The sequence below is a fragment of the Heterocephalus glaber genome, unplaced genomic scaffold (genome assembly GCF_053883595.1).
Source record: "Heterocephalus glaber isolate CG9 unplaced genomic scaffold, H.glaber_assembly_v1.0 deba00000122, whole genome shotgun sequence".
NCBI classification, from domain to species: Eukaryota; Metazoa; Chordata; class Mammalia; order Rodentia; family Bathyergidae; genus Heterocephalus; species Heterocephalus glaber.
The window spans coordinates 74,758,077-74,776,388 of record NW_028258138.1 but is presented as its reverse complement, the minus strand read 5'-3'; the positions used below and the strand labels follow the sequence as shown (position 1 = coordinate 74,776,388).

General features: G+C 42.5%; 1 protein-coding gene across 26 annotated transcripts in view; it reads right to left on the bottom strand.

Moving 5' to 3' along the window:
- Kalrn (kalirin RhoGEF kinase) overlaps positions 1-18,312 on the bottom strand; it is a 698,268-nt gene that overhangs the window by 433,311 nt on the left and 246,645 nt on the right. For all 26 annotated transcript variants that reach the window (XM_021259403.2, XM_021259427.2, XM_021259411.2 and 23 more), the window contains exons 4-5: positions 15,656-15,848; positions 11,843-12,355 (exon numbers count right to left, since the gene is read on the bottom strand). In XM_021259403.2, the coding sequence (XP_021115062.1) occupies positions 11,843-12,355; positions 15,656-15,848 (706 nt within the window). The remainder of the gene's footprint in view (positions 1-11,842; positions 12,356-15,655; positions 15,849-18,312) is intronic.

Here is an 18,312-nt window from a genome sequence, read left to right as displayed (position 1 = left end):
GAAGAAGGACTGAAGACAAGCAAAGAAGCAAGATAGTGGGATTTCTTTGGGAACATGGAATGGGAGTATGGGCTAAGAAGTGTCCTTGGATTCCAGATAGAGGCATCTCTCCTCCATGGAATTAATATGCCTTTGCATGCCTTCCTACAGGTTTTCTGACTCTTTCTACTATATAACCATGAGGCTTTTGCTGTGGTTAGGTAAGACTTGGGAACACCCATGGGACCTAGGGACGGGATCAAAACAACAAACACCCTTGAGATGAGTTTTTCCCTGAGGAATGGAGACCACCACTGACCTAGGCACCAGAAACCTGTTAATCCAACACATGCTCTGGAAACAACTTGCCGTGTTTACATGTGAGAAGCAGCCTCTTGCTCTTGTATTTACATACAAGACTATTTGAGTGAGAAACCATCATTCTTTAGGTGGGATATTCTTGGGGTTCCTGACTAACTTGAGCCAAACAAAGCAATTACACCTACACAGACACACAGAAACACACACACCTCTTTTTTCTCATCTGTGCAAATGGGACCAAGAGCTGCAGATCTCCTGCTTAATCAAAGCTGAAAAAATAGTGCCCAACTTTATCCTAGAGCTAAATTTATACATCCACTAATGCCTCTCATTTGAAAAACTGGCCCCAGAAAAGCCATGTTAAGGACCCTATGTCAGTGAAAATAGGCTAAAGAAACCGCATGGGTCTTCACCTGGAGCAGAGAAGATGGGGAATGACCATCTTTGAGTCATTGGAGGACTGCCCTACGGGAGCTGGAAGGGACTGATTTTAGGGCAAACCAGTGGCAAACTTGGCAGAACTAGGCAGTGAAAATTAGAGGAAGGCATATGCTGGCCCAGTCAAAGAGGCCTTTCTAACAACTGGGGCTGTGAGACAGTGACATAGGCTGCCTTCAAAAGCCATGGCATTCTCAAGCCTGGGAATTCTCAGCACAGTCTAGTAGTATGGTCAATCAGGCATACTGGAAAGGAGTTCTGCCCTGGGTAAGGGATTGATTCTCTCAGAACCTCTAGGATTCTGAGATGTTCCTGGGAGAGGCTGAATGGTCATCAGAATCATTTTCCTAGTGGTCCCCTTGTTATGTGATGGACTGATGATGTGCTGTGCTCTGACTCCTGGTGACCAGTAGAGCATGGACATCACCCTCTTTTATTCCTCCCCACGGAGCCTGAGCTTCAGTCTCACCAGACAGTAGATGAGCCCAGAACACAGCTTATACTTTAAAAAGTAGTGCCTCTGCTTATACTCTCCTCTTTCCCATACCCAAATCTATACTTCCATAGCAGTGACAGGTATCTTTGTGAACTTACCCAAGCAATGATGATTTGCTTGTTGGGGCCCCCTGTTTTAACATCATAAAGCCTGGCTCTAGTTTATCTTCCAATTGCCCATCCCTAGCCCCAGACTTGGCACTCATACAATTGTCTAACCTTCAGCAACAGTGTTCTAAGAGCCTGCCAGATCCTAGACACAATCTTCTGTCTCCTTTCCTGCCACCAGCAGGAGACACTATGGCTAATACCCATTAACCAGTTCCTTGTCAAGATTCCTTTCTAGTTTCTTCAGTCACATGGTCTCTACTCTGACGCCATGCTCTGCTGCCACGTTGCCACTGTCAGTTCTGGAATTCTTGTTGTGGATGAAGCTCCTGCCCTACCTCCTTATGCCCCATAAGAAAGCATTCCCATGCATCTGGAGCCCTCATATGCATGAGCCAGCTTGAGTCTGTCTCTAAAACCTACTAGGTTCTAGGCATACTAGGTACATTTTTTTTTTTCCTTTTTTTTACTTCCTTGACTGGGGCATAGATGACATACTTTGTTTTTGCTTGGACCCTCTCACACTGTCTTGCCCAGTAAGCAACAGAGACCTTAATAACTTACCCAGATTCCAACCACTGGAGTAGTTGCTGTTTCTAAGCTATCTCTTTCTTGCAAGGTATGAACTGCATCAGTGTCCCTGCACTACCCTGCACTATCCATCATCCAATGCCTGCAGTAAGAGTAGAGGGACATGGAACCAGCACCTAGGAGAGGACTTGGCACATAGGAGACACTCACTGTCTATTTACAAATAGGTTACTCAATGAACACTTCTCAGTTACTGCTCTGTCACACACACACACAAACACACACACTTCTGATCAGATTTTGTTTTATAGCTGCACAGGGAGGCTCTTCACACACAGCAATTCAGGTCTCAGTACCCTCCAGCCTCACGACAGAATTGTGGGAGGGAGCCAAGCTTCCCAGGCCAGACCATCCCTCCCTTCCTTGTCTGCTGTTCTCCACACCCACACTCCTCAGGCAGGCTGCTCATCTCAGGATACAAATGGGGCTGAAATGCAGGCGAGGGAAAAACAGAAAGGGAGAAAGGATGTAAGAAGGAGCAAATCAGCTCTGGGGGAAAACACACATATACAGCCTGCAGAACACTGTGACCTGGATTATTTTTGGAATCTAATGTTTCTAATGTTCAAGGAGAGGAAATGAGCAAAAGTAAGTAGAGATTCCCAGGACCAGCAGGCTGGAAATAATTCAGGACACTGTGTTCTATGTCAAGGGGGCAGGGTACAGATATACTTCCTTACCCGGAGCCCAGTCAACAAGAGGTGGAGTGGTTCAGTAAGGCCTCTGTAAGAGAGGGGAGGCCAGCAACAAGAGGGCACTGGAGCCTTTCTCTAAAAAAAGCAGGAAATTACAAACCACCCAGTAAAGACTCTGCCCTTCTGACCTCTCTGAAGGTTGCAGCTCTCTTTGAAGCCTCCCTCCAAACACAAAAGGCTCTGGCAACTGAATCATACCAAGTCTCAGGATGCCCCTCTGGAGGCCTGCCCAGTGCTTGCCCTTCATTACAGTAGAGGTGAGGTCACGTGTCAGGTGGCCCCATCCTCCATTCTACCCCCAGGCCCTTTAGCCACCTCTGGGTCTCTGGTCTTCTGCTGTCTCTCCTGCATGGCAAGGGGCTTCCCAAAGACAAGCTGTGCATGAGTGTGTGTGTGTGTGTGTGTGCGCGTATGAGTTTCTGGTGTGTCCGTGCACATGTGTGCATGTGTGTGCTGGGAAAGAGGAAAAGGCGGAGCACCAGCTTCAAGGCAGAGGGCCTACCTAGCGGTACTGCCTGCCTAACTATCCCAGGCAAACCTCTCAACCTTACCCAATCTCATCTTTTCGTCTGCAAAATGATCCGCATCGCCATACCTAACTGGCCTACCACATAAGGTAAATGGGAGATCCAAATGATGAACCACTGACTGAATAGCTTTGGGTGGGGCTCTGCTCTGGGTCAAAGCTTTCTATGTAAAAGGAAGGGCTGGACCACAAAACTCTATGGTCATGGGTGTGAGAACACTTTGGGAACTGACACTCAAAAATGTATTATGTATTGTAATTACTACAAAGGCACTCCACTTTGACAAATGACTATGGAGTCATGCTTGCTGCTGGCTATGGGGTGTAGAAGGTAGAGGTGGGGGGAAGAGACAGTGGGCCAGCAGCCAGTGTGGAAGGAGAGGCAGTGACATTTCTCAGCAACTGCCCCCACTGGTTTTGGTCACTCCATGCAAGATTCCTGTTTTGGGCTCTGGAAGTTAACAGAACTGTTTATACTTGGAGAGAGGGCAGGAAACAACAGTGGATACTATGCCTAGTGACTGGGCATCCTGGGGATGTCCTGAAATGCTAATAGGGCTAACAGGACATACGCACTTCAAAAGCACATCGCTCTTAGCACAGTGGCCTGGTGACTAGCATGAGATCCTTTACCCAGTGGTACCCTATACTTATTTTTGCACGGTGATTTACATGAAGCAATGTTATTTCGTTTGCACAGACTTCCAAGAATTCACAAATCATACATGTATGTTTTAGATGGATTATAGGAAGTATTTCTGGCCCCAAGTTTGCAAAGTAGTAAAACAAATATGCTCTAAAGTATAATGCAAAGCATGTAACAAAAGTCTCTGGTAAAAAGGTATACGGGAAGGCTGCTTCAAGGACAGACACTGTTTCCAGAGAACTTTCTCTGTGGAGGTTACCCCTTGGCCTCCCCCCACACACATATACATTGGCTGATCCATCAGGTAGGACCCCAGTTTGACCTAGTGCTCCTCTCTTGTTCCTTGTCCAGGTGTTCTGCACACCCTAGTAACCTTAGGACCCCCATGAATCTACATAAAAATTTTCAACTTCTCTCAAAAATCAATTCTTAATCTTGTTCCATTAGGGACAACTGAAAATGATTTGGAACAAGTTCATTTGGAAGACAGCATCAGTGACACTATGCATGCTCTCAGCAGACACCTGTGACTGAAGAGTGAACCGTGTCTGGAGTAGCACAAGGAAAAGAAAAGAAAGTGATGGAGAGAAGACAGCTTTGCTAGCCAGGAGCCATGCCTGATACCGCAATATCCATCACTCCATTGCATTCTCTTAATAACCAGCAGCAGCAGCTTGGGTTATTTTTTTAATGCAAAACAAGAACTTGAGGTTATGGTTTTATTTGCTGAGAAAAGTTTCTTACTTTTCATAGTCTCCCAAGGTACAGTAACAATACAGAAAAGAATCTATTGTAGATATGTAGAGGGTATGAAGAATGATAAAGTGAAAAATATTTTAGAATTATTGAGCTATCAAAGGACTTAGATATTTATTTAGTGTAGCAAGTCTCAAAGGAGGAGTGTCTTAGTTGCTTTAACTCATTGCTGGGACAAAATACCCAAAACCCACAACTTAAAGGAGAAAGGTTTATTTTGGCTCACAGTTTGTAGAGGTTTCAGTCTATAATCAGCTGGCTGCAAGGGCGAGTGGTATGGTAGAAAGGCCTGGGTGGAGGAAAGCAGCTCACCTCATGTCATCCAGCAAGCAGAGAAAAGTCAAGGAGAGGGCCCAAGAAGGAGATATACCCTTCCAGGTCATACCCAAGGTGACCTGCCTCTCCCAACCAGATGCTTTCTCCTCACAGCAAGTTAGCTAGAAGTCCTATAATGTAGTCACCTTCCAAAGGCCTGTCTATGAACACATGAGGCCCTTGGAGGACATCTAGATATTAACCATAACAAGGAGGAATCAGGAATTGTGTTGGGGATTTTATCAAACTATTGTTAAGATTCTGATAGGTTTCCCAAAAAGTTTATCTTATCATCACCACCTCTACCACCACCATCACAGTTCCTACTACTGTGACTATGGCTGCCCATTTCACCTGCTGAAAGATGTTTTCATGACAAGAGAGTATTGTGTGAGTGAATAGTGCAATATAGAAACAAATCAAAAGACACTGAGCCAGTCCAAATTTTTTCATTATTCTCTTAGAGTCTTAGTCACTTTTCATGTCACTGAGACACAATACCCACTACCTACAATTTAAAGGAGAAGAAGTTTATTTTGGTTCATGTTTATAGTCCATTGTCACTTGGCTCCAAGCCCAAGCCAGGTCAACGTGGCAGAGGGGCATAGCAGAGAAGAAGAGCTTCTCATAGCATAGCAGAGGGAAAGCACAGAGAGAGAGACAGAGAGAGAGAGAGAGAGAGAGAGAGAGAGAGAGAGAGAGAGAGAGAGAGGGAGAGAGAGATGGAAGGAGCAGTTGAGAAGGGAAATAAACCCTTCCAGGCCCACCCCCCACCAGTGACCCACCTCTTCTGACCAGACCTCACCTCCTAATAGCAAGTCAACTATAAGCCCCTATAATCCAATCATCTTCCAAAAGCCCCACTTCTGAGCTCATGAGGCTCTTGGGGGACATCCAGATATAAACCATAACAGTAACATGATTAAGGGTCAAAGGTTAAAGATGTGCCTAAAGTCTCACAACTGATAGGTAGCACTGCAGGACAAATTCTAAGCCCACTCGGTCACCATATCTTCTCCATGTTCACATGACATGGCATCATGGATATGAACAGAGTTTTCCATGCAATAATGAATATGTAGAAAGATATTTATACAGTAAGTTTTCCAAGGGAGACTTTTCCAGAAGTGGTGTGAAACAGTAGGCACAGGCAGCTAGCTATCAAGGCTACAACTTCCTCTGAGCAGCAGAAACAGAAAGATTCTCATTCGGGCTAGACACTTTGGCAGTGGAGGAGGTGGACATCAAAATATTCTCTCAGGGGTAGTGATAAAGATGTTGTTTTGGGCATTTCCCAAGTATGTGTTTACATATGAAAAAACATAACAGGATACATAAACCAGTTTTTAAAAAACCTGAGTCCAATACCAGAAGCCCAAACAGGTAGCTCTGTTTATTGTTTGGGAAGATTTTCCTGTAGGAAATAAGAATATACGCCTTTTTTTGTTTTCCAGAAAAGCTTCGGGCAAGATCAAAAATTGGGTCCCAGGTACATATCAGGATAGCCTTCATTATTCAGAAGGGAAGAAGACAAAGATTTCCCAATCAGTTAGGTCCAGTTATGCCTCAAGGCTTCTCTAAGCACAATCCCTTCCTTACAAAAACTGGAAGATGGAGGGCCTTCTCCAGATCAAAAGGCAGATAGCAAGAAGTGTCAGTATTTTCTGATGCTTCTTATTGGCATCACACATAGACAGGCATCACAGGTCACTATGGCTCTCATCAGATGACAAGGCTGAGATTTTTGCAGTGTATGGGATGTAGACTTTTTGGCCTCTGGCACACTTGGCATAAGGAAGCGGAGTGTAGGGAGGATCCTCCACAAAGCAGAACCCACCCTTCCCCTTTCTGAAGGCACATTTATAGTATGTACAGTGAGTGTACTTAATGATCTTAAATACCATGCACAGCTCCCCAGTGGAGAAGAGAGCCATCCCTACTCTTGGTAATGAAGGAGAGCAGGTACTTTTTTCACTCAGAGCCCACCGCAGCTGGGGATAGAGGTGGCTGTGAAACAGAGCTGCATAATCTATGCAGGTTAATGAGAAGAGACCCAACTTGTGTTCTATGAACATAGTGGACATCAAGTCCATTAGTTATAGACCAGAGGGCACTGGACTGATGCAACAGTAGTTGATCTTCAAATATTGTGTGTTACTTGATCATCTCTGAATTACTCAATGCTCCCATACATTGCCCATTAAGGCTTTCCTGCCACCCCTTAGCTATGATGATCATACTGGAGAACTCTCAAACACAGGGGCTGTGCCTTGGGCAGTACAAGGTGCACAACAGACATTTAATAAATGACAGTTTATGCAAAGGGAAACAAGGAAGCATTTAGTGGTATGGATATGCCTATTTGATTGTGGTGATGGTTTCAGGGTACATGCACATGTCCAAACTCATCAGATTGTATACTTAAATATGTGCAGTTTATTAAAAATCAATTATACTTCAATAAATCTGTTTCAAATAAATATATAAATCAGCATATATATGTCCACCTACTTTAGTAGATGGTGAGCTGCTTTAGGATAAAAACTTTTGCCTACATGTCTTTATCCAAATGCTGTTTGGGCTCATGGCAGTCACCCAGTATTCATTATTAAATGAGTAGGTGGCCTGCTTTATGACTTATGAGTAAAAGACAGTCTCTCCTTCCTAGATGTTTAATTCGGAGAGAACATAACTATATAGCTCCCCCTCCACCAGCTCTAAGACAGAGAATGAAGGAAGGCATCACACAGGTCAGAGATGGTGGGGAGAGGTGCCTTCCCTTCCTAAGGCCAACTGGTAAATGGGAAGCACCAACTCATCACACAAGCCCTGGGGGACAAGCTGTCACCCCTCAGAGCCAGAAAAGAGACTCTACACCCACCCCTGTTACAAAAATAAAAGCTGAGCCGCCATTAGATTCCTCTGACTGCCAAGAGCTTCCCAGATCTGGAGTCAGAGGCCTCGCTGACCAGCCAGCAAGCCTCCCACCAGAAGGAGGTTGAGATGCAGCTCATTTAGTAACTATTTCCTCACACCCTTGTTTAGATGTGAATCTGCACACACAACCTTTACACCAAACTATTACCCTCCTTTCCTCCTTCCCAAAACACCAAATAAGTCAAAGGCTGAGGTAATTAGTTCTGCACAGATATTTTAAATAAATGTGGAAGCAACTCAGAAGGACTTTTTTCTCCCCAGCGTCACACCCAGTACATCTTCTGTGGCAGCTGGGTCAAGCTTGAGCAGCATTTTCACCACTGACTCAATGTCAAAATATTCCTGGACTGCCCTCTTCCTATCCTATTTCTCATTGCTTCTGCTTTGTTTAATCTCTGTCTCTCTCAACACACACATGTGTGTGCACACAAACACATAACACAGAATAGAGAGTCTAAACTTAAGAGTCCATGATAGAATTCAGGAATCACATACTTAGATGAGAAAAATGCCTTTATTTTTACTGGTCTCTAGCTGAAATATAGCATTCCTTTCCATTATGAACACAGGCATCAAACTACAGTAGTGCTAGCTATGCTGGTGTCTTTGACACCAATAGAAACACACACATTTCCATATCACATTGCAACAATTAAGCTGGATTGTAACTTAATTGGCTTAGAGCAATCCAGGGAACTAGTAAAGCACACTTCTGGGTGTGACTGGGTGGGTCTTGGTGGCATGATCTTTGGCATTATATCTAGTCTCTGGCCCCTTCAAATACGGCACCCTTCTCCTGTGCTGTGCTCTGTTTTCCCACTGCTGTGAAGCAGGCAGCTTTGCTGCACCATGCCTTCCACCACAATGTTCCTTCCTTGGAGCCAGTAAGCCTTAAACTAAAACTTCTGAAACCATCAGCCATTTGGCCTTTCTTCCTTTAAGTTGCAAGTCTTGGGTATTTTGTCCCAGCAAAGGGAAAGCTACCTAATACACACATCAATGCTATTTTCCAGAAATATCATTTATATTTCTCACTATTTCAAAAGTTATGGTGGTTATCAGACTTCAAGTAGATCTTATTACTTAACTTGTTAATAAAGCAGTACATATATTACTGAGGGGTTTTTTGCTTTAATAATTAACAGTATTTCAGTAATTGCTTTATAAGGCCATGTATATTTTTAGTACATTTACAAATATTATTCTGAGAAGGAGTCCTTAGGTTTTACTAAATCAAAGAGGTCCATCGCTTCTTGGCCTTTTGGCTAAAATCAAGTGCAAAGAGGTTCATGGCTCAGAAAGAATAAGAAGCCCTGCTGAAGAGTGAGCATTAGAAGGTAGAATCTGAGATTTCTCTAGGCCAGGGTGTGGCCATCAGGTGGTGACATGAGACAGGTCCTGGGAGCAGAGGGACAGCAGGGTTACTGGGTAAGAGTTTGGGTGGGCTTTGGAGGTAGACTGGCCATGTCTAACTAGCAGTGTAATCTTGGGCACTCCACTGCACCTCTCTGAGTTTCTCTTTCCTCAACTGTAAAATAGGAATTATAGACTACAATTCTTGTGAACACGAACTGACAGGATATATAAGGTATGATAAAAAATATGCTGTTTAAATTTTTAAAAATTTATTATAGTGAAAGACACATTGCCATTAATTCCCCTCAAAATACTTCCCCTTGCTTCAAACACATATCCCATCATTCTTGCCACTTTCTAAAGGACTTATGGAAGTCCTTTTACATGTCTTTAGTTGTGCTGTTATGGCTGCGTTGATATCCTGAATTGATTCAAAACATTTACTTTTCATGGTCATTTTGACTTTGGGGAAGAGTCAGATGTTGTACGGTACTAGATCTAGTGAATAAACTGGATGAGGACACACCATAATGTTTTTACAAGCCTGTCTTTCCATTAGATGGCACTCAGCAGCAGCATTCACCATATAGTTTATCACACCTCATAAAGACATGCACAACAAAGGACTTCTAGAACTGCTTCAGAAAGTGGCAAGAATGATGGGTGAAGAGTATTCAAAATGAGGAGGAATGTTTTAAGGGGGATTAATAGCAATGTGCCCTTTCATAAAGTTTAAAAATTTAAATGTCCACTGTATTTTTCGATCATCCCTTGTATGAGTGGCAGCAGTTACTGACCAGTTGAATGGAAGCTGGCTGGCTATAGAGAGACACCCTTTCCCAGCTGGGGACTCCTGAGGCTATGGTACACTGTTTGATTTGGTTTTGAGATATTCATTATCTGTGTCCTGTGTAGGCTTCTCCTATTGTTGAGCTTCAGGGATACTCTGAAGGGCCTCAAACTCTAAACCATGCCCAGGCAGACACAAGTCTCCTGCCCCTTTTCTGTCTCTGGCTCACTGAAAGAGGTGCCTATGGCAGGCTGGAAAGCTCACTTCCAGTCCTAGAGCAGAAGTCTCAAGTAAAAAGAGTGTGCCAAACCTTCCCACACTGACCTCAGAAGACAAGCACCTGCCTCTGGCTTCATGGAGCAGCTGACTCCTGTTCTGGCTTCCTATTACTTGGTGAGCAGTGCAGAGGTTCTATGGTCCAAGATGCTTCCTCCCACACAGGCAGAGCCAGGATCAGGCCCAGGCTGCCAAGCTATGAGGCAAAGAGCCCTGAGGAAGGTCAAGGAAAGTCCCCTACACATCTCTTCCAAAAGCTTGCTCATGTGAGATTCAAGTGTTCTGCTGTACACAAGGATATGCATTCTTTAAAAAATTCTTTCAAACTGTATATTGATTTTCTAGTGAATTATAAATTATAAAAGATTGGAAGGCACAGAACATTTACACAGAGAAATTAAATCAACCATAAGTCTGGCCCCCAGAAATAAAAACTATTAACATTTTGGTAAATTTTCTTGTTGTTACACAGAAATTAGGATTGTAATTCTATAAATAAGTTTATATCCTGATTTTTATCATACTTTACCTAGAGATATTTTCATTTTAAATTCTTGAAAGACACAAAAGCATTATATCATATGCTATGTGTAAAATCTGCAGGTTACTGAGAGATACAATGGCATGTCCAAGGATAGTATTGTGCATATAAATATAAGTCACACCTAGAAAACTGAGAGGAGGAAGCCCATTTTAATCTTCTTAAAGGAAAATAATATTGACTTTTTTTTCCTCCTTTGCTTGAGGAGAATCTGGAGAAAATATTTTTCTCTCCTTAGCAAAGAAATACTAGATGTCATTTTTCTTTTTTACTTTTTCATATCTTACTTTTCCCTGATAAAAGGAAAGCTTTGAAATTCACTGCTAGAAAAATAGTGTCTTAGTTAGAAAGTACTCCAAAAAAAATGGTATGGCAAGGAAAACTTTAGACCTGAGAACAAAAAACCAAATTCACTTATCAGCTCTGCCATTGCAGACCTGAGATCAAAGAGTATCAATCTCCCTGTGTGTCAATACAGACACTACCATCTGCCTCTCAGGGACTGAAGAATTGTGCAGATTAAATAAGATGCCATATAGGAAAGTGCTTTATCAGTAGTAAAGTACAGTGCAGAACAACAGACACTAATTAATGTGATAGTGGCTGCAAACAGCATTGTTGTTTTTGCTACTTAGAAGACTTGAACCACACACGTAGAGAGGCAGTGTCTACCAGTGGGTGAAAGCATGGGCTCTGTAGCCAGGCTGCACTTCCTAGGTTGGTTAACCTTTCAGTTTCTTCATCTTTAAAATAGGGTGAGAGTTTAACTACTTCTTGGGACTTTTGAAAATATTAAAATGAGTTAATTTATACACAATGCTTAGAACAGTTCCTGGAACATAATAAATACTACATCAAGGTAAGCTTTAAGAACATTCAGTGACCACTGGCCAAATATAAGATTGAAATAAACTCACACCAGGCAAAACTAATAGGCACTTTTAAAAAAATGTCTTCAACAAACCTTCTGCTGTGCTTAATCAGAGAACTGGATTAGCAACCCCCACTGGTTTCTCTAAAATGCTGTGACCCCACCTCCCAGCATCTTGGGTTTAGCTGATTTCATTCCTACCTTCTCAGCATCCTGCTCAAAGAGCCGCAGTTGGAAGCACTGGTCCAGCTTGAGTTTGCGCACATGCCACATCTGGTGCAGGTGTTGCCGGGTGGAGTGTAGCTTGTCCAGGAGGCTCGTGATCTTAGGCACCAGGCTCTGGAAGTCAGCACTGCCCGGGATGCAGTTGCGCCCTGAGAAGCCATCACTGCAGCGGATGCACTGCAGCAGCCGCTGCCCCTCCCGGTCCAGCTCTTCCACAGGGGCCTTCAGCACCTTTTTCTTAAGCTGCGTGTGCTCATCGATAAGCCGCCGAGAGCCCTCCACATCCACGGGGAACTCCTTCCGAGCCAGCATCTCCTGCAGGTCCTCAAGGCGTGACAGCAGGTGCACTGCGCTGTTGAAGAACTCCTCCAAGGAGAGCCGCAGCTCAATCCACTCCTCGTGGTTGTAGTCCAGAGAGCCATCAAACTCTTCTGTCAGCTGAGAGGGATCCACCAGCTTCGTGAGGCCCTCCACAGACACCATGCTCGTCTAGGAGGGGCAGACACAGAGTGAGAGACTCAGTGGCATGGGCAGATGCAAAGGGAGGTGAGACCAAGGCAGAAATAGGTGAAGGGAAAGGCAAGGAGAAAGGACAGGATAAGTCTAAGAAAGCCAAGAGCCTGTGTAGGAAAGGGTGAGTGGGAGACCAAGGGACCCACTGGTCAGGAGCCACAGATCATTCAGACCATTAACTGCTTCAGCATTCACATATAAGGAAAGATTGCCTTGCATCTTGTCTTCCCTCCTCCCTACAACGGGGTTAAGATGTTGCAAACAGAGGCTAGAAGAAACAATGATCCAGTACCTGTCATGGAGGGCTTTTTGCTATAGCTGTAGACTCAGATTCATAGGCCAAGACATTATCATGGTTGCAGTAAGCAATGTGGGTCAATACTTGGACTACAAGGATTTCACAGGAAGTCAGCCTGGGCCCCATCATAGACATTCTTCTATGATATAATGGGCAGAACTGAAGCTGGGCAACAGGGGTGCTGGGCACCAGGGGAGCTGGACTCTTATTCTCTGCAAGGTGTCTACCAGCTCTTGGAGAGCAGAGTGGAAAATATCTAAGAGGCAGAATATCTCCAGCAAATGACTGTGTAGGAATCATGCAGTTCATCAGTAAACACCTTTTGCTTCCTCTGAGGCTTTGACTTCTCTCTGTCTACCCCAGCCCTGCACTTTTATTAGTTTCATGACCTGTGGCAAGCTACTTAAGATCTCAGAGCCTTAGTCTCCTCCTCTGTATAGCAGAGATGAAACAGGCTGATTGTTCCTAATCCAAAAATATGAAATCTGAAATGGATTTTGAAGCATTTTGGATTTCAGATTAGAGATGGTCATCCATAAGCCTATGCAAATATTCCCAAATTTTAAAAAAAGAAAAAAAAACCCTCTGAAATCTGAAACACTTCTGGTCCTAGGCATTTCAGCTAAGGGATACTCAATCTGTACTACCTTTCTTACAGAGCTTGCTGAGATTAAACGTGTTGATGTGTGCAAAGGACATAGGAGGCTGGGTACACAGTAACACTCTATCCCAGTCAGCACAGGCCATGAGGACCCAAAGGTTACATCATTACTTGAACTTTTAAAAGCAGTAGTTTATCTCTGTCTTGATACTCTCAGAGCATCTCCTCTTCTCCTTTCCCTTTCTAATCCCCTTCTAAGACAAGAAGGAGCTATCTTAGGAAAAAGAGCTGCTCTGGAAGACAGTCCTCAAACTTGACTATTCATCAGAATCCCCTAAGGAACAATCTGAAGAAATAATCTACCCCCAGAAATTATGATTTGGGGGCAAGAACTTGGGCATGGATAGTTTTAAAAGTTTCTCAGATGATTTTAATGTGCAGCCAGAAATACAAACCTGCTAATCTGGATCCTGGCTACTGAAAGCATGGCCATTGGGCCAGTCACCATCAGCAGACCTAAAAGCTTGTCAGAAATGCAGAATAGCAGGGGGTCTAACCCAGACCTATTGAGTCACAATCTATATTTACAAGATGCCCAGGGCATTTGTGTTCATTAAACTTTGAGAAGCCTTATTTTAGAGCACTTTCCCATTCAAATTCAGCTCAGTTTATACTTCTAGAAGTCCCCCATGAATATACTCACCAGTTACTCATGAGGTAACTGCTACTGAACAAGCCTATACCCCCACACCTACCCTGTCCCTTGTTCCCTCAGTCTGCATTAGGGATTCTACTTGCTGTTTTTAAGACAGTGTTTCATAAATATTCTCCTGAGAGGGAAGCTCCCAGCTACCTATCCTGTACTGTGGCTTAGGAGAAAGAGACCAGTTTGCTCCACTTGGGTGAAGAAGGTGCAGGGAGATGGAATGTGCAGAGGTGCTACATGGAAGCCAAGGTTTCAAGACTTATTAGAAATATTCTTTTCAGTCTCTTTTGCTTATAAATTTATAGACTTGTTGTCACCACTTCTGTATACAAACCAAAAATATTAAAAGAATTTTCCTACAAGACCCCTAGCATCCCATAGGGTGCTGGGAGACTACAGTAGTTAGCTGTTTTTATAACAAGCCAGATTTCATGGGTTATTTACAGAGAATGAGAGCTTCCTTAGTCAAGTGGTCAGGTCTCTGTGCTCAAATTGCAGCCAACTGGGGCCACCCCTGGGGCACAAGAGTCTGGAATGGGAAGCTGCTGAAAGATTCAAAGCGGCTCTGCCTTTATATCACATAGGCTCTAACACATGCATGCACACATACATACACACCCGCACACACACACACACACACACACACTTCATCTCCTTACAGATGAGGACCAGAATTCTGAGAACGGGAACAGCTCAAATTTGACTGGAACAAAGATGCTTAAATCTTTCATTTGATATGCTGTCATTAAAAATTCTTAAGGAGGCCAGGGATTTAGCTCAGTGGTTCTGGCACCTGCCTTGCAAGCGCAAGGTCACAAATTTGATCCCCGGTACCAAAAAAAAAAAAAAAAAAAAATTCTTAAGGAATCCATATGCCCTCTGGAAAATTTAGTCTAAAAAACATGTTTTCCCTGACCATGTTTTCCTTTCATCCTTGAAAGAAAATAGAAGAACATGAAGAAAATAAAAATCACCCATTTTCCCAGCCACTTTGAATGAACCACTGTGAACATTTTCATGTGTCGCTCATTCTCCATATACATATTTAAAAACAAATTCTACATTATACAGCCCATACTGTTTTATAACTTACCCTTTAAAAAACAATATTGTGATATTTTCTAAATGTGATCTCAATGACTTCATAGTATTGGTGTATTAATGTTGCCAAATCAATGTAGTTAGTAGAACCTACATATGGATGTATAATTTATTACACATTTGCTTGTATATATATACATATACACATTCTTATAAAGATTATGAAGATTTTTGTATATATACCTGCTTATAATTTTACTTTGCTTTTTACCTTTTTGTTTTCTGTTTTTATGCTAAGAACATTCTCCTAGAAGAATTACTAGATCAATGGGTATAAACTCTTAAAGGCCTTCGGCACAAATTACAAACTGCTCTCAGGAATAGTTATCCCAATGAATACTCTCACCACCAATATATAAATTATCTAATGATTCTGTGCATTTGGGACTTTTTGAGCTTCTTATTCCTTCCCAGACTCTAACTGGAGGAATAAGCCCCAGGTAGCCAAGGAATCTTGAAATCTCAGCCCTTGACATCTTGCATATGGTAGGGCAGGTGGAAAAAAGGAAGTAAGAAATATGTAGGTAGCAGCGGGGAAGGGAAAGGAGGTGGAAGAAAGGTCTGGCTCACCTCAAAGATGAATTTAGAGCTGCCAAAGTTGGTCTTCTGTTTCTGCCAGAAGTTATCTGGCTTGATGATGAGGGCCACATGGATCTCGGCTGGAAATGCTTCTTGCAGCGTTTTGAGGAGGGGCTTGATGAGGTCCCACTTGGAGCCTCGCATGTCGATGATGACGGTGAAGCCACGTTTGCACACGTCCTCACTGCGGGGAGGTCAGAGGTCAGGTATGATCAATCTTGGCACCTGGGACTTTAGAGTACAATGTCAAAAAGCACCCAGAAGCCTGAATTCCCTTCAACCTGGACCATCTTTGCAGGCTCATTCCAGGTCTCCTGCTACCTTCTGGTCCAACTCAATACCAGTAGGTACAGTCTCAGAAAACCTTTGTAGACTAACCCAATCTGACCAACGGTCCTGGCATTCTACCTTCTTCCAGCACTTCCCAAACAACTCAGCCTTCCACAAAGTCAACAGTACTTGAGAAGTTTATCTTTTGTGTATCCGCCACTGTATTTGATAGTTTTTTTCTCCTTCTCTTCTACCTTGGATAAATTATGTTTTTCCCATTCAAATTTAAACCCTCTAAAGACAAAGATTCTGCTGCCCCTTAAAGCTGAGGTGGATGAGGGGGTGAAGGGAGGGCTAGGAATGGGGAAAAAATAAGAACGAAGATGCATCATGTAAAGGTACAAGTTGCCAATGAGAAATGTAATTGTGTTGTCTACCTAAAATGTACCAATAAAAGAATTAAAAAAAAAAGAAAACTGAGGTGGAAATTCCTCAGCAAAACTCTGCTTTCCCCTGTACCCATATCTGTGACAGACACAAGTACGCCTTACCGCTGAATCTGAACTGGGCCAGATAGCCCTTACCAATAAAGGGCTCTAGACCAATTCACCCAACTATTAAATAGAGACAGCACACAAAGCACTAATATCGTGTACCTGCCACCACTGTATTTAAGATAAAATTTTCTTTTTTTTGGTACTGGGGATTGAACTGAGATTGCAAGGCAGGTGCAGCGCCACTTTGCTAAATCCATGGCCCTAAGATGAATTTCTTATAATTCCAAATATATGTTAGCTTTTAAATATCAGGTCACTAAATCATACTGACCACTTAGCAAGAGAAAGGGTGGGACTGACACAAGGCCCTATCTCATGTTCTTCTACTATAAAAGTCAAGCATGAAAATGCATAGTTTAGGATTTTGGGGGTGAGAGGAGTAACTCTTAAAATCAAGGCCAAAATGACCAACCATCTTGAAAATAAAGAAATAAATAGGCTTAAAAAAATCAAAATGTTATATGACTTATTAAGGCAAAGTTTATTTAAACACTTAACCCTTGACTATAACTCCTGAAAGTAAAAAGAAAACAATGAAGTTCAAAATAGTTATAGTGTTCCAGTTTGGAAGAATAATGTTTTCAGTTTGGTAGTTCCAAGACTTTCCTCTTATTTTTTAGTTTATTTATCCTATCCATTTATTTTATAACTTCAAGTAGATTTAGCTGATTCACATTTTTTGTGTAAACACTGGTGCAACATTTCCTTGGGGTCTTTTGTCTAATTCCCTATTTCCTAGGTGGCACAGTACTTGTTTAAACCACTGTGCATGTCATGAGAGTCTCAGATGTGACCCCTAACACTCACAGCCACTAGTAGTAAGGCCTCAGTTGGAGGACTGAGACTACAAAAGGAGACCAAAACATCTTTTCATGTGTCCGTTATCAAATTTTTGTGTCTGTGGAAGTGTTCCACACATATGGCAGTTTCTTAGGCCTCCCAGTTAGACAGGAAACTCCCAGGGAGCAGGAACTCTCCCTAGCAGGGGAGGAAGGTTGAGTCTTTGTTTCTTCCCAAATCCTGCCTCCCAAAGGAAAGGAGCTGCCTCTCCTTCTCTGACATTTAATGAATCCACAAGTGGCCAAGGTCTCCCATAAATAATGTTTTCTGCCCTCTTAAAGCAATGTAACTTTTGCTTCAATTACACAATTTCTTTCTCATTATAAGGAATACTTGATAACTATAGGAAAACTAAATATTAAAAAATCTGTATGAGATACCAATGGTAGGAGTTTATAATGCTTTAACCTATTTCCTTTCAATCTTTTTTGTGTATATTGTTCTGACTATATAGTGTTCTACTTTTCATTGAAACATACATTTTGTTGTCATTATCTGAAACTCTTAAATTTAATGATACATAGCCCATTCCTTCCAACCATGTCGAACCTCCTTTTTCCATTTTTTAAATGTAATAATAAAAAGTTAGGCCAGGGATTTAGCTCAGTGGTTCCAGCACATCCCTCGAAACTGCAAGGTCCCAAGTTCAGTTCTGGTACCAAAAAAAAAAAAATATATATATATATATTTTTTTTTTTTTAAGTTGTATTACTTATACACACTATACTATGCATTTTGTATGTGGCCCACAATAATTCCTCCTCACTCAAAAAAAAAAAGTGGGCTACACGTTGACATGGCTGGATACCATCACTTAATCATTGTCATTACTGCTTCACAAAAAATATATAAACTTGTATATCCGCTAGCAATTATATGGAAGTAGCCCCTTTAGTGTATTCTCATTTTATGGTTTAGATTTAGGATGACTCCCAAAGGTCCACTTCAGAGGCTGGGCTTTTGGATGGTGACTGGATTATG